The sequence below is a fragment of the Triturus cristatus genome, chromosome 6 (genome assembly GCF_964204655.1).
Source record: "Triturus cristatus chromosome 6, aTriCri1.1, whole genome shotgun sequence".
NCBI lineage: Eukaryota > Metazoa > Chordata > Amphibia > Caudata > Salamandridae > Triturus > Triturus cristatus.
The window spans coordinates 799,864,375-799,891,395 of NC_140589.1; the positions used below are offsets into that span (position 1 = coordinate 799,864,375).

A 27,021-nucleotide genomic window follows, 5' to 3' on the forward strand; every position below is an offset into this window, starting at 1 on the left:
CACTTTATGCGGAAATTGCACTTTGCCAAATAGTTCTAATGGAATATTTGTTTGGTATGGAAAGTGGTTGAATTTGCACATAATAATGTATTTTGCCCATTGCATAAGGCACTTTTTTTGCTATATAATCTAACCTTTTTGTTTTACTGTTTGTTCTGCTTATATGGTTGTATCTTACAAACCGAATAAAGCTTTTTGACTTGACTTGAGACACTGACTGGGAGCAGTATGCGGTTAAGAAGAGACACACAAGTAAGTTTCTTGTCTTTTATTTCTTTCAATGCTGAACCACCATCTCCTGCTGCCAGCCTGTCAGCTCTCCAGGTTACAACTGTACAAATGAGACACTATCATGGAGATAGAACTTGTCACAGGAAGTACACTGGTAACACTCTAACTACGTTTTCCACCTGGCCATCCATTTTTGGCCACCAATACTTTTCACGGAGACGTGACTTGGTGAGGTTTCTTCCTAGCTGCCCTTCGTGAGCCAGGTTTATGAGCTTTGACTTAAGGGCATCAGGTGGAACCACTCTTTCACCACGCATTAGTTGGCCCTGACAAAGGGTAAGCTCATGCCTGATGGACCAAAAGGGTAATAAGTCAGAGCCCATCTTCTTGTTGTCAGGCCAACCTTCAATGTTAAAACGTGTAACAGGAAGCAACAAGTCTTCCAACAAAGCATGTTTCCACTCACACTCTTGAATGGCAGGTTCCTTGACTCAACAAACATTAACAGTATCAGCGTCTGGTGTATCTGCACAACATTCAAAAGGTAGTCTTGATAGGCAATCTGCCACCTCGTTGGCAGAACCAGTGAGATATTCTACATGAAAATTGTACTCTTCTAACCCTTCGCTCCATCGTTTGAGTCTCGGAGTAAGTAGCTCACTTTCTGCACAAGAGAACACTTGAATCAAAGGATGGTGGTCCGACCTTACTAAGAAAGGAATGCCCCACAAGTAAAACTGAAAATGCTTTACCGGGGAGGAGCCAAGATGGCGATCGGGACGGCAGCGTAGGCTCCCGGCTCCGTGAACCTCCACATCCCGCACAGATATCCTGCATGAGATCCTTAGCCTGCGCTATATGCCCGTGTTGGTGGCTGAGAGCGGCAACCGATCGTGTGATTCTGAAGTTTCTGGCGGCGGTACCGCCGGAGAAATGTCCATTTGAAGTTTGCGGCCTGTGCAACCCTGGAACCGGGACCTCGGGTGGACAACAAGGCCGGGCGGCAGTTCAACAACAGCGGCCATTGGTGACTGGGTGGAGTCGGAGTACCGGAGCGGTGCGAATATTGGCCTGAATTTCGCTGTGGTCATTCCTACCACTGAGCGTAGCGGAACGAGTGCATGCCCGGGGTGGCAATTCCAGGATTCTCCGGTAATTGCCTGAGCCTTCGCCGGTGAGCTGCCCGGACGCTGTCCGTAACGCGTCCCTATTTCCGCGGGCTGCTCCCGGATTCTCGCGGGCGCTGGTCCGTGGTGGGGATGACTGTTACCTGTGGCCACACACTGTGTATATATTTTTGTCTGCCCCCGGAACCCTGTTTCCAGTGACATGGAACTTGATGCGCCTGTGCCTGAGTCCCGGTCCCAATCTGGGATGAACCTACCCGGCGGCCATCTTGCTAGGATGGAGTCTATCATCCTGTGCACTGGGTCTCCGCAAGATTGGGAGTGTGTGCCTAAGAGGAGCGTAGCGGAGCGGGCGCCGGGAGCTGGGCTGGGGTACGGTGACCTTCTCGAAGCTCTCGGTGCCCTTCATTCCACCCTGGTTCACGGCGCCTCGGTATTGGGGAGAAAGCTTGATAGTGTTGCTTCAGCGTCGGAACAGTTGCGGTCTGCCTGTCCCCAGACACACAGGGACTTGCCACACTCCACACAGGAGGACAGTGTCGTGGCCGCCCCTGTGAATAGGGGAAAGCTGGAAACTTCGGACAATGTGCCAACGTGTGATCGGCTGGCTGTGGGTCCGGTCTGTTCCGGAGGTTTTGGATTTGAGCGGGGGGTGGTGGCTTTGTCCCACGCGCAACCTCCGGTGACCCAGGCAACATTCCAGCAACAGTCGCCTGCCCTGGCTGATTCCGCCTTCCTGGACCTTGTGTGCAGTACAGATCCTGGGGCAGTACTGGGAAAGATGGTCCTCCATAACGTTGACTGTGTTGGTGTCCAGAGACGTTCATCCTACAGGTGTGTGTCGCTTCCTGGTCTTTTTTGGACGCTCCTCTTCCTCGTAACATTGGACATGGCACTGGGTCGATGGGTATGCATGGGTGGATTCGCAAAGAGTGGCCAAGGATAAGGCTGATCCTTCAGAGGTTGTCATCTAACAGGCGGGCGGGCACAGGGGTTGCGTGCTCTCACGACATAACTAATAGTGTAGTAGGTGCATAATGCTCCCCCTTTTTTCTTTGACATGATCGATTTTGTGTTTGTTTACTGTTTGCTTTGGGGAGGAACATATTGTGCGGGAGGGAGAAGCCGGGGGCATGTTTTGAAGGCCCTCCTCCAGTTTATTAATACTCTCTTTACTCCCCCGTCTGGTGGGGTTTCCTTTCTTACTCCATTTTCTCTGTTTCTTCTATATTTCGGGTCTGGTTCCGGGGCGACAGGCACACTGCTGGGGGGGGAGGCCGTACTCATCTGCAGAGGTGCAGGGTGGGGGGGGGGGGGGGAGGGGATTCTTTAGTTTTTTACTCTGTTTCTATGGCCTCCTTTTTCTTCTCTTATTCTTCTTTGTCTTCTTTTCTGGGGTCAGCACGGTAGATCTCCTTTGCTGCCAATCACTGCTTTTTATGTGTGCCTCAATTTCCGTGGTGATTTCTGGGTCTTCGGGCAGGGGACTGCAGGCGCAAATGGCCGTGATATTCCTCCACATCCTGAACCTCCGGTTTTAGCGCCATTGCCTGGATAGATTGCTGTTTATTGTTGGCGTTTACTATTCTGCCTGCCATTTTTTGCTGTTGGGAAATTGTTTGGCACCTGATCCTTCTATCCCTTATTATAAAATGAAAACCTTTTGTATCCTGGTCCCTATTTGGGCTGTTTAGTGGCCAAGAGTATGCTAGCATGGAGAATCTGCTCCCCGAGGTGCTGCCTGTGATTAAAATGTGCTTCTGTTACTCTGACTGCTTAGCGGCCGGCCCCGGGGGTTGTAGGCCCATACTTGTCTTTTGTTTGAAATGTCAATAAAGGTTTTTACAAAAAAAAAAAAAAAAAAAAAAGAAAATGCTTTACCGCCAACACAATGGCCAGCGCTTCCCTCTCAATGCATGAGTACTGTTGCTCAGGCTTCAACGCTCTAGAGGCGAACGCAACAACTCTTTCTTCACCACCATCAATCTGAGAGAGTACAGCCCCAAGACCACACAAGCTAGCATCTGTTAGGAAAGTTTTCTTCTTGGAGTCAAAGTGGCCAAAGGTTGGCATCTTCCCTATAGCTTGCTTAATAGCATTAAAGGCTGCAGCACACTCAGGTGACCAGACAAAATGTGTTCCTTTCCTAAGAAGAACTCTGATAGGTTCAACAGTGGAGGCAAAACCATGAATAAATTTGGAATAGAACTCAGCGAGGCCGAATAATGACCTCACTTGCTCTTTGTCAGTTGGAGCATCAACAATACTTTTCGCTAGGTCCAGTTTTGGTCGGATGCCCTCCCCAGATCTAATCTGTCCCAAATAAGTAGCAGAAGACACACTAATACTACACTTTAAACGATCCACAGTTAAACCTTTCTCAGCTAGTCTGTGTAGTGTGAGTCTCAAAACACCGTCATGTTCGGAATCATCCTTGCCATAGACTAAAATATCGTCCTGGAATAACATGATACTGGAGATATCTCCCAGGATCACTTTCATAATGTGCTGAAAACAGGCAGCTGCAGAGGCTAGCCCAAATGGCATTCTGATTAAACGGAAAGCCCCCAGTGGTGTCACAAAAGATGTAAGGTGTTTGGAGTCTGGATGAAGGGGGACCTGACGATAGGCCGAAGATGAGTCTAATACGCTGAAGACCTTCGCACCACCAAGCATATTAATCGACTCAGAAATATTAGGAAGTGGTTGGCGATCGACCCATATCCACCTGTTTAGACTTCTCAAGTCCACACACATCCTAATATTCTTTCCTCCATCCTTAGGGGCCAAAACCACTGGGTATAATTGAGGAAATTGAATTCTCCGAATGGTTGGCCCCAGAGTCACTAGCCTCTTAAGTTCACACCTCAGGGGTTCTAACATCATGTAAGGAACTTTTCTAACTTTGTGCACCACCGGTACAGCTTTTTGTTCAAGTACAATGCAATGTTCAATATCTATAAGCAGCACCAGGTTATCGGAAAAAACTTGAGGAAATTCCTAAAAAAACTTGTTAGAGGTAGTATTGTGATCAACAAACGATGTGCTCAGAAGGATAACAAGCATAAGGGTTGAGAATGATCCCCAAGTCTCTCTGATGTCTCCAACCAAGAAGGTTGTCACCAAGCTTGGCAAACATAGATCTTTCCAATCGTCTCCCTTCCTTTGAAGAGGATCCTCATGATGGCATATCCCATTACATCGATGTGTAAGCCACCATAACTGACTGGGTTGATATCTGGCGCAAAAAAGTTGCATCTCAGGGAAAGTCTTGTCCCAAAGTTCATTGCCCAGCATGGTAAATGGAGAACCAGAGTCTGCTAGAATCACAAACAACTTACGTTCAATCACCACTTCGCATTCCGGCATACTGATGAGGTCTGCATCCACCATGCCGTAACCCCTCACACTCAACATGGTGGTTCTAGGGGAGACATTTGTCTCAACATTCTCGCACACATTCTCCACTGTGTGTACCCTGCCACTAGACTTGTATGCCCTAGCATAGTGGCCCTTGATTCCACAGTCCAAATAATGCAGTTAATGGCCTCACTCCCAGCAATTTTCCTTGGCAAGTTTCAGACGGTCAACTCTGGCAAAATTTTCTGATGGATTAAATTCTGGAATTTGGTGACTAACACACTGATTCTAGATGAAATTCCAAAATTTGCAAAGGAAAACTTGTAATAAGAGATATTGACTGGAACCGGATGCAGTAAATACCTAACCCTTTAATCCCAACTCTTATTCCTTAAACTACATTTCAAATTAAAACATTGGATGACCACTTTGTATCGATGAAAGTTAGCATAATTGTCGAAAGGAGTGCAGATCCACTTTGTTAACCATCACGTCTATTCAGGATTTCCAACAGTGACATTAACAGCTACTTTCTGCAGTTTGTTGTCCATAAACGCTGCAGATGTGCAGCAAAATGAGAAACAGAGCAAATGAGAGTAAATGTTCCAGATATGATCTTGTACTTCATAGCAATAATCCTGCATATGTTGGGGATAAATATATTTCACTGCTGTACATAAGAAGCTATTTAATACAAATTATCTAATAAAAATGCATGAAACTATTAAATCAATCATTTTTTACACTGCTGAAATATGGCACATTTTATTTATGTGACTTTACCTTTAACAGTAAGATTAAAACATCCTAGACGGTCCCCAGACAGCGAGTCTGCTCCACACTGCAAAACCACAGCGCTGGGCTGGTACATCTCCATCACTTTGGAAATAATCTTTAATAAAAAATGATCATGCGTTAATATTTTTTTAAAAAGCAAATACGAAAATATTTCGGTGGAGATGCATTACTCACTGGCTTGAAAATCTGCCCATAAGACTCATCATCAATGCCATCCCTCATGGGAAAATTCACTGCATAATATTTGCCCTTTCCAGCACCAATGTCCTGTAAAGACAAAATAGAAGCATCAGAAAAAGAAAATTACAATTCATATCAAAGAAACTCACCATCTCTGTCAAATACACAAAAAAGAAACTCAAAACCACTATGAAATACACAAAATATACATATTTTACAAGAGATAGTTTGTGCCACATATCAGTGCAAGTATTTGAGCACAACTTGCTACAAAGACTTCTACTATGCAAGAAAGAAAGAAATCAGAAATGGCTTTCAAATTCGATTGCTACCTAAAAAGGCAGGTTGCATGCAAATCTGGATATCATCATCACTGCCCCTAGAGATTCAATTGTCACCTCTCAGATAATGATCAATAATCTCTTGTTACAAATTATACAGTGCAGCATGGTTCTGGTCAGGCAATTTGGGCCAGATTACTTTTAGACCAGAGGCACAAAACCTTATATTCCTTTACTTATGCTGGCACAGCTGACCTGAAAAAATTGAAGTAATGCCCTGAGATATCTCCAGTGATGCACAAGCCTAAGATAACTCTCCCATCACATACTTAGAACTATAGCTAATGTTTTCTTTAAAGAGCACCATCTCATTTGTTTTAAATGGCGATTGGAAGAATGGTAATTACTAAAATGACCAATATGGACGGTACTTCGATAACTGATCATCAATATAAACGTTTCCACCAGAATAATAGGAAGATACAAGTAAGTAAAGGACAATGTGATCTCAGCTGGTGGAATAAACAGTTGTCACCGAGCAGGATCCAAATCTGAGTAAATTAGATTTTCTTCCTGTACGTGCACTGCACCATTCATTTTTATAGCAGAAATTGCCAAAATGTATTTCCTACTGACGAGGCATGAACTCCATACCCTATACTATATAATAACTATGCACAAGCTTAGTTCGCACACTATTGGCATCACTCAATCCCGGTTATGCAACATATGGTGGTGGCGGTGGACAAATAGCGGACCCAATACCCTTAAAGACATTCCTTAACCAGATAACATCCAGAAACCCCAAGGACATCAACCCAGTTCCTTGCACAATAAACACTTGGGAATTCCTAGCCAAATACACTGGAGCGCCCTAATTATATTGCCCTTGCAGGTCACTGGGAAACAATCCAGCATTTCCTCGCACTATGGTGACAAGTAGAAACAAATTTGAGGCCTTCCCGCTAGAACCCACAGAGCTCTTACAACTGCCATACCTTATTGTTGCCACTAGTCCTGAGCAACTAGTAGCCAAAACAAAGAATATCGTTTAACAAGAAACCAGGTTTGGTGGATAGGAGAATCAAAATACACTGCTATCATACGAATTGTGGCAGTTCTGTTGTGCACAGATGAGACCAGTTTTCATAAATGGTCGACATCATGCTATACATTTTAAATTTCTTCATTGAGTGTATTACACCCTGTATAGTTTAAAACAACTGAAGCAGACTGTAGTCGCTGTGCTTGCTCGGATGCTTACTTATACACCTGCTGTGGAGCTGTCCACCGGTGGCAGTCTTTTGGGCATTGTTATTCTCTAATCTATCACTTATGATTGAGAAAGGGACCGTCACAGAACCTCTCCTGGTGCTTTTAGGTTAGGTCTAAAATGTCTTCAAGGCAGACAGCAGCTACAAGGCTATGGCCTTGTTATTGGCAAAGAGGCATGTTGCCATACATTGGGGCAGGTGGCCACTGACAAAAGTTATGCATTTGCTTAGAAACTTAATATATAATAGTGAGTTGAAAGGACTTTATGCCCAAATCCATCCCCCAGATCGCGCCTATATGATTAGTGGCATCCTCTGTAAAGTTCTCAATGACAAGGGGCAAGACATGCCCATAAACCTGCTTGACTATAGGGAACCGACTACTACAGCCGGGCTGTATACTTGAATAACTACAAAGCAGATGTATACTAACAGGAACCACTGAGACGATAATATGGCGTTCAGCGCCAGATGGCGGGCTGCTGTGGAGGACTTAATGAAAAAGAGGGAGCAACAAGTTCGGATTTGCATGTACGGTGTTACTGTACAATCCTAAACTGTGTATTTGTGCAACTGTGTTGTAGTATCTATCGCTGTCAACAAGCATCATATGTAATGCAGTTTTGTTCTGTAAAAGGTAAAAAAATAAAGAGTTAAAAAAAATCATTAGTAAGTAAAGTTTTATTAAGGTGATCCTTTGGTGTTAATTGCAACAATCGACAAAAACAGTTTAAGTTACATTTCACATTAAGCATAGCCGAAAACTTGGCTCAATGAATCGGATTAGCTTTTATGAAAGCAAAGGGGAAACTGTAGAACACGGGTACTCCTAGTACGGCCCGCGGGCCGGCGGCGGCCCAGCGTGGAGCTTCTGGGGCCCGGGCGATTTCTTTTAAAGACCATTAACTTGTAAATGAGGCTTTGTTGAATTTCACCTCTTCTTAGCGCCCCTGATGCAGGGGCGCTAAGAAGAGGTGAAATACAATAAAGCCTCATTAACAAGTGAATGGTTTTTAAAACACCTGTTAAGTACTTGGGTGCGGCGGGGGCTGTGTGTGTTCTCGGAAGCTGTCTCAGCGCGGGTGAGGTGTCAAAGGGTGAGGAGGGCAGCAGGGAGTGAGAGCAGCAGGTGAGGAAGACAGAGTGCGCAGGGAGGATAGATAGATAGATAGATAGATAGATAGATAGATAGATAGATAGATAGATAGATAGATAGATAGATAGATAGATAGATAGAATGCCGGGTCTGGTGGCTCAGTGGACGAAGGCGTCCGCTGCAGGGGCCTGTGTTCAACCTCATGGTCATAGGTTTTTTTTTGCTCTAGCACCGCCTCCTCCCCCACTGCCCCCGCCCCCACCGGTGCGGCCCTCAGCCACAAACCACACTGTAAATTTGGCCCCCGAGAGAAAGTTCGTGAGTACCCATGCTGTAGAAGGTCTTCACACTTGCACATTTTCAAAAAATGTCTGTTCAAGATTACAGTCAACTCTTCAATAAGAAGTAGAAGCACTTTCAATTTCTTAATGGGTTTATATGCACAAGAAACATCTGGTTACACACCACTCAATACAAACAGGAAAAAACTGAAAATAATTCCAAGATAATCAAGGAATACAATCTCACCCGCAAATCTCCAGTTCCTGGAAAGTATTCACCATATTTGTGGAATGATACAGTCATAACGCGATCTGTTGTATAAAAGGCTTCTTCGACACCATCCCCATGATGGATATCTATGTCTATGTACAGTACTCGCTGGTGATACCTGAAATTGCAAAGTGGTATGCAAGTCTGTTATTTTTACACAAAATTGGTTTATATAACCTAAAAGCTTTAAGATGCAAAACTGGAGAAACAGATTTAAGGCTTGAATCACAAAGCTCAGTAGGATAGCTCCTCCTCTAGGGTTCTTCAAAGGCTGGAGTAGATATAGGACATTTACTCACAATGAATCTGAGGAATGTTCCTGACACTCGATGATAGTCCTACATTTTCAGTAGCACTCAGGTTTGCAAAAAATGTAATCAGCCAGATTTGCACCAGGTGGAAAGTTCGACAGTAAGTAAATGATGGAGAAATATGCAAGAGAACACATCATTTATTTTTCTCCAGAGGACAGATTTTTGTACGAGGACTGACCTCTTCCCCTATGCCGATTCCCATTTCCAGCCCTGGCATGTGAACCGTGTGCAGGAGTAGTTGTGCTGGTTTCCCAGGAGTGACACCTATCTATACACTGCTTATGAACACTCACACATGTATATTGTGGGTATTTACTCTTTGTAGAGACACTAAACCCCTAAAAGGGCCAGATTTTTTGCTATTTCCACTAGCAAATCAAGAATTTTGTCCATACTGGTAAGCTTTATATATTCGTAAGAGAAAAGTAAAATACTAAAATTCTACCATTCTTGATTGTATGAATAAGACTACAGAATTCACTCGTTAATTGTTTTTTTGTGTGGACACCATACACAATTGTTACTCAAATCCTTAGCCTTCAAGAAGCTCATTAAGTTTAAACAAGCATTTGCAATGCAATAGGTCTCACATTTACGCAGGTTTGAGCTATTGACATTGCAAATAACAATGCTTTTTATTTTTGTTTTCAAACATAAATTAAAGGCATTGTCATTTACAATGCAAATAGCTTATTTACAATGCAAATAGCTTATAGCGTAAATGCGAGACCTATTGCATTGCAATGAGAATGAAATGCCAGCTTCCGGAGCCAAAGATCACCGCAAATCTGTGAGCAGCAATCCTATTGTGGTTCTACTCTTTCTTATCCATTATAACGCATGGTTTGTGGCACTCATTTCTGTATAGCAGGTGAATATTGTTTTGCAAAACCACGTGTAATTTTCATGTTACATTTTTAAATGCTAGCTTCAACTATTGCAATCGGCGTTAATACAGTTTTAGCTTTCTGGCGTGCAAATATTCTTTTCAAGCACTGAAGACGAGGGAAGCATAAACAAATATTAGCAATGACACCCATCAGCGAGGACCAAGTAGTTGTTTTCAAACAAGTCCGACCGGCACCATAGTGGCTCACCACAGGACACAAAATGGAATTAGTGCGCCTGAAAAACGCTGATAACTAAGTAGCACAGTGAGCAGACACTGCTGTGTGGCAGTTCACAATAAATGTGATCATGAACGTGCGGCGCGCTAATAAGTCAAAAAATATATTTTTATGAGGCAGCATTATAAACTTTCAAAATACACCTCACTGTAGGCTAGGCAGCGAGAGCAGCAATTCCGTGGCCAGCGTCTGACTTGGACTTCCGGCCCGACTTTGTAACTGGTGTACAGTTTCAGGCGCAAGTTAAAAAAAAAAAAAAAAAAAACCCACGTGATTCACTCAGGGGGGTGGGCATCATCATTACTGTGGTGCAAGAAGCAGCGAGCTGTGCAAGATTGCACCGCTCAGTGAGCACAGAGTTAGTAAATACATAAAAGGAAGTGTACTCCTAAGACTAAATTTAACCAGAGCCGTGCTCCGAGGCTCCCGATCCTCACATGCAGGAATTGACAAAGGACAAATTAAATGTGTGCGGCCTCAATACTTGGATGAGGCTGCGGCGGCCAGCGCAATTATTATTAATAAAATGTTACCTACGACGCGGACCTCCTGAAGCGGCCACCGTGGGTAAAGTTGAATTAACACGCCACGCTGATGAAGGGAAGCGCACAAATGTGCGCAAAAAGCTGTTCAAAACAAGGACAGAAAAAGAAGTGCCACACCGTGATCGAAGAAAACAGATGGCCAATATTACACCTAATTGAAGGAGACCGCATAACGCCGCAAGTAAACGATCTAGTCCGGATGGGCGGTCCCAAAAGGAAACAGGGCGGTAACAAGGAGGGACTAAGGAGCCTCATTTTCAATCGGAAGCCAGCGTTTACCATAAACGATGATGCCAGCCAATGAAAAATAGGGGCGGGGCTTCCATCCCATTTCTAAAACATACCCTACTACAATATGCCTCGCAGAGTGAGCAGCGCATGCGCGCTGCAACGCTAGGTCTGAGAGACCTAAAAAGATGGTATGCCCGCGAACGTTTCAATGTGTACCTTAGCCATGATAACATGTTAACGGGTGGGTGATCTCACTTTGGCAGAATTTTATATTTTGGTATGTGTGCTGCCAAACAGGATTATCATCCTGTACGGAAAGTAAACATCTCACTGGGCATTTGGAACTAAACCAAATGAGAATGCACTAGAAAAGAAAGTGTTACACCCATATACTGTGGAGTGTGGAGAGAGGGTGTGGATTAACAGCTCGAGCAGCCAACTTTGAAACTGGGGAACCAGGTTGCAGTCTGGCGGGAGCCTCAAACATCTTGTGATTCTGGGCAAATCACTTAATCTCCCAGCGACTAAAAATTAATGCGTCAGTCTGTAATGCAAATGGTGCTCATGTAAAGCACTACGATACCTTGAGGTCGTCCTATATAAAACAAAAACCAAAAAAGTTATGTAGACCCGGACCTTCTTAATTGGCTATCCTTAAGGACACAAGATGTACCACTCTGAATTTGAACCAATAAACCTTCTTCCGAGTTGGTTTAATGCCCAGCTGGTACCCACTGGAATGGAAACCCGATTGCATGACAGTCTTGAATTACTACAGTGACTTAAGTCTGCAAACTTCATAAACAATGTCAGAAATGGGGATCTCTAGTTGGCAGAGGTAGGTACCTTTGTCCAAATAAGGACCTTTGCTTCTAGTCATGGAAAGGGGGATACACACTTTAGATAACCACTGCTCACCCCCTTGGTAGCTTGGCACGAGCAGACAGGCTTATTCCAAAGGCAATATGTAAAGTATTTGTACCATCACTCACAGTAGCACAGTGAAAACATCACAAAGAGACACCACACCAGTTTAGAAAATAAAGTATCTTTATCTAAACTTAACATACAAGTATTAAGAAAACTATGGATATGTTATTTCTTGTAAAGTACCTGTCATTGCAACAAAATTCACCAAGCCAAACAGCCGCAGCGCTGGGAAGCGTTGAAAAACAAAGATGCGTTGTTTCCTGAGACCTTTGTGGATGCGATGCAACAGTTACTCTGGAGAGCGGTGCGTCGGGTCCGGTCTGTAGAGGGAAGCGATGCGTCGATTCTGAGACAACTCCGATCCGCGGGTGATGCGTCGGTGTAAACTTGCCACACAAGGACGATGCGTGAAAATCCGGGATGCATCAGCAAACAATGCTGCAGCATCGAGCAGCGCTGCGTCGGTTTCTTCAGCCGCGATCCCTCAATGCGTCGATTCTTGCTACTGCGACAGTTTTCAGCAGCGGCTCAGCGGTACGATTCTTCTCGCACCACGATGTTGCCTCGGAAAACTGTCGCAAGAAGAGCGATTGCATTGATTTCTTTGTTGTTGCGTTGCTTTCCAGCTTCCAGTAGCAGAAACAACCTCCAGAGGCCCCACACAGTCACAGGCACTTCTTGGCAGGTCAGAACTCCCAGCAAGGAAGTTCAGGGGAGCTGGGGGTGAAGTCTGTGTGTTCCTGAGACTTCAAAACAGGAGGCAAGCTCTACTCAACCCCTTGGAGACTTTCCTCAAGCAGGGGGCATATCACCCAGCAAAGTCCTTCTCCTTTCCTTGGCAGAAACAGCAACTGCAGGCCACCCCAAAAACACAGCAAGTGAAGTACTTCTCCTCAGTTTCTCTAGCTCTTTTCCTTAGCAAAGGTTCCTCTTGATTCCAGAAGTAGTCTAAAGTTCTGGGGTCTGAACCCCTCTTCTTATACAGTAAATGTGTTTGGTCTCTGAAGGCAGTGTGTGTTTGTGCCAAGCCAAAACCAGTTCTGTCCTCTCTGGTGCAGCTGCCTAGCAGGAGGTAAAGACATTGTGGAAGCCAGACCATGCCCATTCAGGTGAAAGGAAATCTTCTCTCCCTACTCTAAATGCAGCTCAGGTCTGTTCCGCCCAGCCCTGACTCATCAGGCTCTCTGGAGCCACTGCTCCTCTCTAGCCCCCCAACACTCCAAACCCAGACAGTCAAACCACATCCTAGCAGAAGCACACTGGAAGGCTAAGCAAGAAAACACCTACTTTCTAAAAGTGAAATTTTCAAACACAGAATGTAAAAATCATCCTCACTAAAAGATGCATCTTAACATTCTGAGTTAACACATATCTAACTTGATTTCCCCATCTTTTGTTTATGAAGATGTTAGAAGCAAACTCCCCATTCTATCCTATGGGAACAGATAGGCTGTCAATAGTGAAAAACGAAATTGGCAGTAGTTCACTATCCGGACATGCCACACACAGCAGGGCATGTCCTGCCTTTCACATACACGGCACCCTGCCCACAGAGGTACCTTGGGCGCCTACCTCAGGGGTGACTAACATGTAAGAAAAGGGAAAGTTAGGGCCTGGCAAGTGGGTGCACTTGCCAAGTCGACATGGCAGTTAACTGCGCACAAACACTGCGGTGGCAGGTCAGTTACCTTTTCAGAGCTACTCATGTGGGTGGCACAATCAGTGCAGCAGGCCTAGTAGCAGCATTTGATTTACCAGCCTTGGCATACTTTGTGCACTTTACTAGGGACCTAGTAGTGAATCAAATGTCAATCAGGAAGGACCAATCATAATAACAATTTACACAGGGAGCACTTGCACTTGGACTCTGATCAGCAGTAGCAAAGTGTCCAAAGCATCTAAGCCAGCAAAAACAAAATCCAGCACAGCATCAAAAATACAGGAGATGGAGGCATAAAGTCAGGGAAAACCATGCCAAGTCTAACAAACGCTCACCAATAAAAAGAATTCAGGCACATTGTCCTTTGGTAGTTAACATGGAGAACACTTGTGACCCTCCTGTGTAGCTCCATGTATCAAACAGTCAAAGTCAGTTCATCAGAGCTAGCAAGAAAAACAATCCAAACAATTGTATAAAGAGGTCTAATCTAATCCACTTAAGGGCATAATTTGAGGCGCAGAGTAGGGTGGCGCAGTGTAGAGTGCAGAGTAGATTAGAGTGGCGTACAGTGGATTGGCGTAGAGTGCACAGGTATAAAATTGAATGTTAAAGAGTAAAGTACACTGGCAGAGTGTACTGGAATAGAGTGAAGTGACAGAGTGCAGTGTTGCAGAGTATAGTGGCATAAAGTGGAGCTGAGCAGAGTACATTGGAATGGCCTAGTCTGGAGTGGAGTGGCGAAGAGTGCACTGGCATAGAGGAGAGTGGTATAGAGTAGAGGCTTAGCATGACATGGCATGCAATGCAGTGGCGCGGCGCAGAGTGCAGTGGTGTGGTATGGTATGGTGCAGGTTAGAGTGGAGTGGCGTAAAGCGGATTATGCATGGTATAGTAGTGCACTGCCATTACAGACAACATATTTCCAATTGAAATGTGTGGGAATTGCATCACCTAGTGTAATGATTTGTTTTGATCATATTAAAGTATTTGTTTCCAACACAATTCAGAAATAACAAAATATGTGCTTCATTTGTGTTCCCAATTTGGATGTAATCTGAAATACTTACACAGTTCGTTTAAGTGTTGTTGTGTGCTAGAAAAAAACTTTCTTACCCCCACTATCCAGCAAGATTGTCACATAAATCCTCTCACTTTGAAGTCAAAGAAAGAAAAGTAAACAAGCACTCTCAGAAGAAGGGACCTGACATTTGACCTCAGTGTTTGAAAGCACAGCAAACGGGACAAGATAAGAAAAAGAAATAAAGGCCTGTTTACAGAAAGGGAGTTCGTGGAAGAATACAGTAAACATGCTTAAGGCAACAGAAAAGACAAACTGAACCTGGAGAGCCTAAAGCAAACAAAGCCAGCAAATAGAAAGTCAGAAAATTTGAGTAACAAACCACAAAGCCAATGGTGATCAATGGACAGAATGTCTTCCTAGGTCAACTTTCTGAAAGTCCCAAAGATGTATTTAGCAAACCAGACAGTAAAGGGTAGGCTGCCACCTAAAAAGAAGGTCTGGGAAGTTGTGAAGTATGGGTTAATGTTCAGCTTTAGGTTAGCAGGGCAAGAAAAGCCACTGTAGGGCTCGGGAAAATCTGTGCACCCGCTCGCAATGGCAAGCCATATTTAATCAGGACGAGCTATTTTTAATGTCTACTCGCCCACCAACAGGTATTCTGCCTGCTCACAAAGTGAAAGTTTAAATTTTGTTATCTTGTCACATTTGCTTGGCTTTCAGAGACAGAAGTCAAAAGTCATTTTGTCTTCCTACATTTACTTTCCTTTCTGTGACTGAAGTTAGAGAATTTTGTAAAGTGAACTGTGTGACAATAGCGCTGTGCAAAGCATGTGAAATAAAAGGCTGTAAGATTTCAGGCTTTTTTTTCCTAACACTGAAATACCGAATAAGTGAACTGTTCAAATATTTCAAATATGTCACTAGTTATGAAGACACATTTTTGTAATTCTGTGGTGAAAACAGCAAAAGATTTTTATAGGATCAAAACAAATCACAGCACTGTACTTGGTGATGTGCACATTTTAAATATTTTTGCTGAAACCCAATTTCCAAACATTGTTTATGAGCTATAGTTTTATAAGTAAAACTGCATGTAAGTGGGAACATTTATGGGCCATTTCAATGCAAAATGTGCATTCTGTAAATAACAGTGTACTACCACATCATGCTTTATTAAAATATTTATGAAAAGTGAGTTTTTATACATGAACTGGGAAATATTCCAGTCCAGATGACAATACTATTAGTAACCTAAGAGGCAAGCTAGGGATCGTGTGTACCCAATATGTGGGAACGGTTTTTATTATACAAGGAGCAAATGTTTACTAAATTAAGAGTCTTTTTGTGCAGCAGAAATAGTGAACTTGCATAGATGAAGGTACTCTCTTATGTGATAATGATGAAAAAGGCGGCTCCAAAAGACAAAAGATTTGTCTAGGATCACACAATTTCAGACCAGTTCCGGGGTCAAGTACATTACAGTTAGATCGAGTAAATTACTCAAGTTACTAGGCCTGCAAGTCTAGCAACATTCTTATTATTTTCTGAGCCCTGCACTGTGCTTCTCCCTTAGAATTTTTGAATTGTGCATATGCTATTTTGCTGACTCCAGAGCTGTTGGTTCTTGGGCTTGATACCGTTTAAGCATTGCTGGGAGCACCTGCAGGAGAAGTTATCCAGTCATGTGCAACGTTCACATGAGCAACCATTTGATCTTCTCCACTAGTAACATGTTTTTTGAAACTGTAATACCTGCTTTACTGCTTGTGAAATGTGCATCAATAACAGCTGAAGAAACTCCCTGCCATTCCATCCTCTGATGCAGAATATTACCCATAACTATGATGCTTTGGAAACTAACCTCAATGGAGAATTCCCCAAACTGGCAAATAGGACTATGTTTACGGACTGACTAAACAGACCTATGAAGAGAGTTTATACTGCTAGATTTGTGCAACCAAAATAAAATATATCAAGAAATACATGAAATCTCAGTAATATCTTGTCTCATGACCATCTAGTCTACAGCTCAAAATGTGATAAAGCCAAGGGTCCTATTGACAGAATCCAGGGCCTTCCAGGGAGCATAGTTCAGCTCAGAGGTTGTGTTGTGCACAAACACTCTGTAAAAGAAGACTAATTAAAAAAAAAAAAAATAAATAAAAACGAACATTGCCAAGATTCAGGGAACTGGTATAAAAACCAGTTAAAGTGCCATTTCATAACCTCATTAGAAAGGGGGCGCAAATAGTCATGTGTTTTATAAGCCCAATGTCAGACAGATAACATTTAGACAAATAGATAGGAATATAACCCTATTACAGATACCGGGAGAGAAGGCAATCTGTCTTCTACAGTGAAATAATTTCTAAATTTTTAGGTAGGTAGCACCATTCTTTAAAACATAACAGCTTGCACACAGCCATTATTTTTTACCATGTTCATAAAAGCTGAGGAAGGGCCTGCTTAAAGGATGAGAGGCTGATGAATGAAAGAAATTAATTTTTTTCTAGGGATATGTGTTCACCAATTGTGTTTTAGTAACAAAGTCTCAGGTGTGCTTGATAAGAGTGTCTATGGGGCTGCCTGCAACAAAGGAGAAACACATGAGCTTTGGTACTTAATTTTGACACGCAAGTTGAAAGTGGTGCAGGAGTAATTTGTGGCTTAATGTTTGCCTATCACAGTTAGCTGGTAAGTAGGAGCTTCTTTGTCTCCTTGAAGATAACCCTCTCTCAGCACGATCAGCAGTAATTCCCTAAGTTCAGTATCTGAAGTTGGTTTCTCTTTATAACCTGTCCAGTGGAACAATAGGTATTCAGGGTTACCTTGCAAAGAAACAAAGTGGTTTCCAGGGTTTCCCATTGCGAGGAAAGATGGGGTGAGAGTTGAGGAGGAAGTTGGTGCAAAAATCTGTCTCACTAAGGGGTAGAACAGAGAGAAAACATCCACATTCTTCATTATCAAACCATCAATTTTGGGGACAACCTAGCTTGTGGTGCATCTTAAAGCTTTGCAAGAGTAGCAAGGTTCCATACATTTTAGTGGATCCTTCAATTGTGTCTGTTCAATCCAGTGGTTTCAATGGAATGTAGTCAACCAAAGAGCAGTATAAGAATTGGAGATGTGATGCATCCTCCTTTCTAGGATGGATAGTCTCAGCAGACGTTACCATCATTTTCAAAAGGAGGTAGAAAGGATCAGTGGAAGCCACTACAGGTAGTAAGTCAATTAAAAGGACCCACCCACACATACAAATACAAGATGTAATAGTCACTCTACTCCTACAAGCACGTAAGGAAACACCTCTTGCACCCAAATCACTTGTGCACCCCAAATCAGAGCATAGGCAGATTTAATTTTGCCTCTTGCCAAAGACTTTGAAAAGCATTTGCATTGCAGATTAAAACGTGCAATGCCTATTGAATCTTCACATTGATTCTATTTTACTATTTGTATTAGCTTCCTCTATCTGGTAAAAGAGGGCCTTCCTTCCAACATTTGTACTTTTAAAGAAACACACAATTTATAAATGCTTTCACCACTACAAAGTGAGCCCACTGCTTTTTTATTAACAATAGGAGTCTTGCACTCAGCCAGAGCTATAACCCATTTTATTTTTGGGAAGGGTGTGTACATGTTGAAGTTTCCATCTCTCAAAGTTTTTGTGTTTCGAAGAGAAAGGAAAACCCCTGCCAGTGTAGGCATACAAGTCTACTAAACAAGTCAGGAGTAATCCTTTTCAACAACCAAGAGCAGACTACCAGGCAGTGGCCCTTGCATTGCTGCATAGTGCAATTTCTTGTGGCAGCATGTGTGTAAACCAAACACACTGGAACTACGTTCTTTAAGCCAATCGCACAGTAGCTCTAGAATACTGTTCTTCTTCTGTAACAGGAGTTCTGTGTGCTGAAGACACTGGACGATGAACTAAGTGCGAATTATGAGTTCATGAAATGGAACTGCCATATACAGCCCAAAAGACCAAACATTTTGATTGTGCTTAGGGTACTCAAACAGTTTTTAAAACGTTATCAATTAATTAAATGTTACTTTTTTTGGCTAAAAGCATGAATCAACTCACAAAGCTTTAAAAAGCATAAAGTTCATACTACATAAATGAAAATATTAAAACATGGATAACAAGTCATACAATACAAAAGTAAAATATCTAATCACTCTTTATCAGAGCACAACAGACAATTAAAACAAAACAAAACATCCAACAAACATGCGGAAGTACCTCCAATAGCCAATCTAGCTCAGATCATTTCTCAAAGAGCTTTCTCACACACTGTTAGGGTAGAGGCTAACAATGCCTGCCAACAAACGTTTGGGAATGCCTGGCCCCTCAAGGTTTCCAGAAAGGTTGTGTTGAACCAATGTTGAATGCTGTGGTTGTAGAGGGTGAAAAAGACAAGCTAACTTAATTATGAACTGCTTCTGAAGTCTCAGTTAAAGAGTCAGGCACTGACCGAACGCTTCACAATTCCTATGTAAAGCCATATTTTCATTCGCAAAAAATAGGTCTATAAAATCATAGGCTCTAACAATCCAGGTTTAGATATGGCTTGACAGAGCAGCTGCCAATGAAACGTATATGATCAACAGAAAAATATCTTTCTGAAGTACTACTGAGAAGGGTTTAGGTTCTACCCACAGGCTGGTTCCTTTGATTTCAGTGTTTGATTGGGAAGACGGTGTGCGCTCTCACTGAAAAAAAAGAGTGCTTCTATTGGACTTTTTGTATTGTGGAACCACTTATGCTCCGTACAACAGAACTGAGCTAGTTATGGTGGCAAGCCAGATATCATGGCTATAAGTCTCATCTGCTTATTACGAAATTAAACAAAAGGCAGGAGTGGCATATCCATTTTGAAAAGCAAGTGTTAATAGGCATTTAAAGGTTGTTTGTTCTCATTCTCTATTAAAATCTGTGGTGGGGTGTTTTGTTACATGGAATGTCACCGATTCCAATAGTAGGCAGTGATTTTTGTGTTTTTTGGCTCTTCTAAACCATGTTAACCATGTTGAAAGATGTGCACTGTGATAATCCTTTTTAGGCCTTCTTAAAAGAGAGAGAGCATTTTGTTTTGCAAACTGTAAATTTGTAATCATTTGTAATTTTATGACTGTGGTCTAGATGTACGAGGCATTTTACCAGTTGCAAACACACCATAGGGCGGTTTGCGGTTGGTAAAATGCATTTTCAAAATGCCACCCCAATTTTGCGAGTCAGTAACCTATTACCGACTCGCATAATAGGGTTTGCAAGTCACTATTAGGAAGGGGCGAGCCAAGGGCGTTCCTTCCTAATAGCGAGTCTCACTGGTATGTAGGAATGTTTCGTGGCCATAAAGGCAGTTGTAAAACATTCAAAGTTTGCAACCAATTTCAAATTGGTGGTAAGCCATTTGCAAACGGGAAGGTTTCCCATTTGTGAATGGGTGCGCCAACATTTTTTCAGCGCAGGCAGTTATCCCACGAACCGCTGCCCACTGTGGAAAAAATTAAAAGAAAACTTTATTTTTGTAAAAGCATCCTATTTTCCTTTAAGGAAAACACGCTACATTTTTTCTGAAACAAAAAACTGCTTTATTTAAAAAGTAGCCACAGAAATTGTGATTTGCTGACCCCAGCAGGCCACCATACATGTGAGTGCCGGGCATTCTCAATGGGTTGCAAATGGCAACCTGCCTCATGAATATTACCAAGGCAGGTCCCTTGCGACCCATTTAGGAATTGCAACCAGTCTCTCAGATTGGTACATTAGGTTTTGAGACGCGCAGCTTTCGAGGTGCAAAAAATAGCAATTTGCAAGTCGCAAACCCTGATGGTTGGGCATCCGGCCCTTAATGCTAGATGGTGGCTTCATGGGAAAACTTATGCTCAATACAACCACAATATGTGCCCCAAACCCCCACCACAACTTTTGGCCGTACGTGCCATGGGTTTGGGGGCAGTGCCTGGTCTCTGGCCAGGGCCGGCACCCAATAATCCCCCGGTCTCTGAGCATAGGGTTCAGGTCCGAACCTTCCACCCACAATGACATAATAAATTCAGCTGGTGGTTATATTCTAACTCGCAGTGAAAAAGTTTAGGCATTTATCCTCCACACAGCTACGAAAAATTTAACTAGTTTGACCCTCAACCACAAGTCTCCAGGTAAATTCTTTGTACAATTAAGAAATCAGAGCCTAATGGAAGCACTGCATCAGCCGTCATATCTGCGAGCAGCAAACATCGAGAACTACAACACCAATACTCTATTTCGAGGAGCGGCTCATTTTATAAACATTTCCCATAAAGAAAATGAACAGTAATGGTATTCATGGCTAGTGATTAGGAAGAAGGAATAGTCCCTCTGCTTTATGGGTGTGATATCAGAAATGTCTTCTATTGGAACTAGATGAAAATCATAAATGCACTTCAGAAAACTGAGCAGTTAAGAGTTTTTGTTCATTCATGCACATCTTCAGTGAAATTCTACTGAACACATTTCAAATGGGTTTTTATCAGGTACCCAACTACATACATTTTAAGGCTATTTCACCTAAAACACATGCATGTAATTTGGTAATCTATTCCTTTTTTTGTGGATTCATGCTGCTATTTTGTTGGAAAACTTTGGAGACGTTAAGAAATACGCAACATTTTTACCCGCAGAATTTGGTAACATTTGCACAAATTTACACACCACTGCCTGCACCTCATTAGATCAACTACAACCAAACAATGCAGCACTGGGAGGCAAGTTCACATACAGACTTAACTTTAGTACGCACTGATGATATGTCACCGGGACTAGAGGTCTGAGTGTTAAGATTCACTTAATTGTGGTTCCACTGGAAAATAAAATCTTAAACACTCAACTGGAAAAATAGAGTCTGAAAATGTCTGCACAACAGTGCAACTGATTCTTCAATGAACTAGCTGAAAACAATCACAGATCTTTCAAGTGTGAATGTGGGGTTACGAGCCAAAGCACAGAAGGCATCATTTCAGATGTATAGCATTCTGAAATTTTAAGATGCAGGGCAGGCATTCTTTAAAACAGGAAACAAACAAAATCATTGAGGCAGAACAAATACCTTTTATGAAAGTTACACAAAATGAATTCTGAACTGCAGAGGAGTTGCCTTCCACACACATCTTCCACTTGAGTGTATAAAAAGGATAAAAAAAGAGACCCTGTAGTCGCATGTGAGGGGCAATCCAACTCATGTTTTCAAAACACTTTAGGCTGTGCAAAATATTGTCAGGTGCCTTCCTCAACTGGAAGAAGAGCCAATCAATCTCCATGAAGGAGGACTGAAATGTAAAAGTGCCCTTATTTGATTGCTTATGTCATTCTGTCGATCTCGTTTACGATTAAGCAAGTCTACCCTAAATGAATGGGTCAGCGGTTAGTTAGCGGATTGCTAAAATAATGGTATTCCTACTGGTAATGTGTTAATCAAATCATTCATTGCTTGCTCTTAAGTTTGTGTTTAAGGACAAAATGAATTTTCTGGGCAAGACTACACAAGTGTGACTTAATCCCCACAAACTGATGCTAGGATAGTCCTTGCTATTTAGTTACTTGCTAAAAACTTACAAATAAAACTTGTTTGAAAGCGGATTGCAAGACTGGGCTTGCAGAGGATTTAAGATTATGCCAAGCACAGATAGTAATATAATAAAGAGTTTTAATGTGACCTCATATATGAACTTACTTTAGTAATTCAAGAATAGCTAGAACGATATCATTTACATAACAGAAACCAGATGCCTCAGACTTTTTGGCATGATGAAGTCCTCCTGCCCAATTAACAGCCATGTCCGTCTGCTGTCGGTTTAATTTTACTGCTCCAGCTAAAAGAAAGTGGGAACAACATTTTATTAGAAGTTATATATCTAGATCATCCTTTCCACCACTGCCAAAAATCAGTTGTGAAACACAACCAGGGATGTTTCTGGTAAAATAGGGTCAAGAGATAGTGGTCAAAATGTAAGAGATCTGTTTCCACCATTGAATTTTGTACACTGTAGAATTCAAAGTGAAACATGCAACCTTACTGTATTTATTACACAGATTCATGATGGCAAAAATAATGTTCAACAATAATGGTAATCATGTTCACGTATTATATCAGCAAAAACTGCTTAATGTAAGTTTTTAAGACACTAGAATCACTGGTCTAACTGTGCTGGTGCAAGAGGTTAGTCCACCTTAAGACTGTTCATCATCTTTCTTCCGTTTTCCATGATAAAGTGGTCACTGGTCATAGATGATCTCAGAGTGGAATTAGATGGGGGCCGTGATCTAGTAATGTACCGGTTAATCTGTCTTCTATCCATTTATAGGACGTCCTTTGACACATTCCAAACCAAACACTCAAGATGTAGCGCTAAAGTGGATTAATTATTTCCTATCAGGCAACCTTTAGATAATACCGTAAGCCACTCTGCAAGGGAGAATGATGCAGCTGGAGGAAAGACGTTTATCTCCATCTCACCCCTTTTATTCAACCTATATTTCCATCTTATGCGCAGCTATAACTTTTCTTTTTACATGCTTCCAGATGAGACCCAAATCAATATAAAGGAACACTCAATTCATTCCAACGGGGGAAGGTGGGTGGGAAGGCAGGGATTTTTCACCCCCAACCGACAAGGAGGTCAGATGCCGAGCAAGGGGGCTTTTCCTCTCGGCGACTGGAGCCCATGATAATGCTTGAGTGCGATTGGCAGTCGATGGCACGGACATAAACGACCAAGTACAGCACTGAGACAGAAATCCCCCCCCCCCCCCTCCCTGGGTCCACATATGCATACTTTCGCAACCATCCAACAACCCAAAATAAAAAAATTAAAAAAAAACCTTGCAGCTGACTGGAGACATTATGGTTACCTCTGCCTCTACACGCCCCTTAGACTTACCAACGCTGTAATAGTGCTACTCTGGGATCAACAGCGTCACTCACAAGGACTAAACAAACCTGATAATTCCTGGTTAGCTGCCTCCTGTACCCCCAAAGCCACCCTCCTTTTTTGTGCTGCTCAATTGTGCATAGTGCATATTCAACACTGCTGTCCAGACAAACCTACAGTTTTCTTGTACACATGGCACACCTTGAGATGCCGCGCTGCTGGGGGAGGTGCCCCCTGCCCTATACCATGAAGCTGTACACCATGGGGAGACCACACAGATCGCGGGTCCTGGAGCAGGAGGATCAAACAACTCCCTTTGGTGAACAGACCTCGAGAACCACTGAGAATGTGGAATCTACACTTCACAAACATACCAGCAAATCTGAGGCCGGTTTACAAGCTATTTTGAATGTTAAAACTACAGCTGACCACAAAATTGACACTATACTATGGATCTAGACCCGGGTTTGGGTTTGCTCCGAGCAGATCACAGGAAACTGACTGACAGGGTGGAAACCACAGAGTCCACACTTGCAGTAATGCACCCTATGGTGAAAGGCATGGAAGCACAACTGAAGGAACTGCATGAAGTCAACCTGTTGAAATTGAAAGCCAATGATGCAGAAGGTAGGTCACGGAGGAACAATATTCAGATTACTGGGCTGGTGGAATGAGTAGAGGGCCCCAGTAAGGAGTTGCAACTTTGAAATATACCTCATGACAGTACTGGCTGGCAAGCAATCCACATTTTTCCTCGGCGGAGAGAGCACCCAGAAATTCTGCCACCTGGAGCTCCTCCTAGACAGCAGTGGGGTGTCTGTTTAATTAAAAGGATAGAGACTACATCCTACAAACTTCTAGGAGTGAATGCCCATGGATTGTAGAGAATTGCATAGTGATCATACTTCCATATTATACCGCGGAGGTGCAGAAGCAAAGAACTTAGTTCCTTGCAATTAAACACCTCTTACAAAAAATACAGCTCCGATACTCCTTTTTGCAACGTAGGAACTTGAACAGGACTTCAAGAACCAGCATGCATTGGTGGTGTGACCAGAAAGGAACAAGCCTTTATGGTTTGTAAATGTCAACAACGTTATATGAAAAAATTGTATGTGAAACGCATGCTGCTTTTCTAAGTCTTGTTCACGTTCCTATGTATAACATAGGCCGGTTTTTATCGGATGATATTACTGTTGCATGCTGAGTCTTGTGTGACTAACAGTTTTGTTGATTCTATATACATTAACTACAGTTCTCTGTCTTCTGGTGTCTATATGCTGATAGTAGGTTGTACCTTGAAATGTCCATTCTCTGTTTGTAAAAACAGACCGTTCTTTTTATTTTTAGTTACTCTGCTGAAGGGTAGCATACCCGAAATGGATTGGGTTCTATGCATGGCTACGGTGGACACCCAATGTTAAGAAAAAAAACATATGCTCTTTCAACAACTGTTACAAGTGTGCTGTTAACATTTGTGATTCATTTTGATTTCTACAATCAACTGTATTTAAACATTGCTTGTTTGGAGAACCAACTGTTTATTGGAGTTTTGGACTTTGATTTATGATGGATTACTTTGGAGGACTTGGAAGCCTTGGGGCAATGCAGTGCATGCTGGTCCTAGGACATTCGTTCTAGTTTCCTTATAATTTGCATCAGGGCTAGGGTAGAGCCTCTTTACAGTGTTGCATGCAACATTTTATTGAATGCGTTAAAGATTTTGTGTATATTGCATGTACTATTGTGTAACTGAGTGCATTACAACCTCATTCTTTGCACTAACATTTTGCACAGATTTTGTTTTTCGGCTTGAATGAGCTTTGGGTGATACTACATAGACAATGAGGGCATCAGCATACTGCTACATTTTTGTATTGGGGAGAGAGGAGAAAAAGACTGCTGACACTAGCGACAAGGGATCTCATGCAAGCTTGCACTTGCATGTGCACTTTTCTACGGGTTCCCCCACATACCAAAATAGACAATATGTATGGCGAACGTTCATGGTACCAGATTGCTAGAAAGGTAGTTTTGGAAATCTTGACTTGAGATGGGGAGTTGGGTGTTCAACGGTTACTAGACTGAGTACACTTGCTGCTACACTGAAGTGCGCTAGCTGCCTATGCACATTGTACAAATGGGACGGATGGTACACTGACAGTGCCTCCTATCATTACTTGACTGATGGCTGAACAAGTCAGAGAGCCTTCTCTCAAATACATTATTCTTACCTGGAACATGTGTGGTCTGGCCTCACTCACAAAATGATACAGAAAACACACATACCATCGACATGTGCATTTTGCATGACTGCTGGAACTACACATTGTCTTCAGAATTGTTTAAACTACGTAAGAAATGGCATGACATAGTTGCTGTCACTACACAATAAAGCTACGCCAGAGGCGCACGCATTTGGGCTACACTGGGGGTTCCCTTCACACTCACTCACACCACGATTGATCACGAGGGTAGCTATGTAGAGCTGGATAGCCTCCTGGATGGAAAACTGCTCTCCATAGTTGCAGTATATGCCCCAAAAGTAAACTTGGCCGATTTGTTAACCACCCATGTTAAGTCTCTGTTTCTAACCCTGAATGGCCGTGTATACAGGTGCCTACTTATTTTTTTTCAAATTGTTTTTATTGCCATTTTGAAAAAGCAACATCAACAAGACGAGGGCCTCAGGAAAAGATGGCGGGGGGGGTCAGAGTATAGACAAGACAACAGTTTATATATTTTCTTGGTGAAAAGAGGAGCAAGCAAAAAAAAAAAACACATCAGAGAATGTCCAAATCAATCAGGCATGTTTCCCACATCCCACATACGTCTCAGGACTCGTAAATCTTGTTGGCATAGGGAATAAATGTTCAAGCACACAGGTTGCCTCAGTAGTAAAAGGGTCCGCTCCTGTAGCCAGGAGGTAACGGTGAGAAAGTGGCTCTGTATATACTGTTCCCAAATAGGTACAGGGTGTACAGAGTCCACAGTCCCCAGAGGTGTGGCAGAGGCTAAAGTTAGATATAACCTTACTCTCTAAAGTGGTAACTTGGTCGACCAGCAAGGCAGTATCAGAGGACAGTGAAAAGCATTTGTTGCACACACAGTCAGCAAATGGTCTCACACACCCGATAACTGAACTCTAGGCCAAGGGTTTACATATAAAAAATATATGCTGGTTTTATTTTAGAACCAACAATAGGTATTAAAATATACTTTCTTAGAATGAGATGCTTTATATAAATACTTTTGCAATATGCAATTGACTTTAGTAGAAAGTTACAAGTGGTTGCAATAGGCAACACAATTTTAAACACAATAATGCATTGAGTTCTATGGAAGTTTCAAGTTATTTGCAACAGATTACTTTTAGGATTA

The 27,021-nt window shown here is 42.5% G+C and overlaps 1 protein-coding gene across 1 annotated transcript in view; it reads right to left on the reverse strand.

Moving 5' to 3' along the window:
* Window positions 1–27,021, reverse strand: part of LOC146817896 (histone deacetylase 2) — a 166,741-nt gene that overhangs the window by 69,699 nt on the left and 70,021 nt on the right. Inside the window, exons 5-8 of the mRNA XM_085611383.1 lie at window positions 22,443–22,581; window positions 8,876–9,017; window positions 5,691–5,783; window positions 5,502–5,610 (exon numbers count right to left, since the gene is read on the reverse strand). Of these exons, the coding sequence (XP_085467509.1) occupies window positions 5,502–5,610; window positions 5,691–5,783; window positions 8,876–9,017; window positions 22,443–22,581 (483 nt within the window). The remainder of the gene's footprint in view (window positions 1–5,501; window positions 5,611–5,690; window positions 5,784–8,875; window positions 9,018–22,442; window positions 22,582–27,021) is intronic.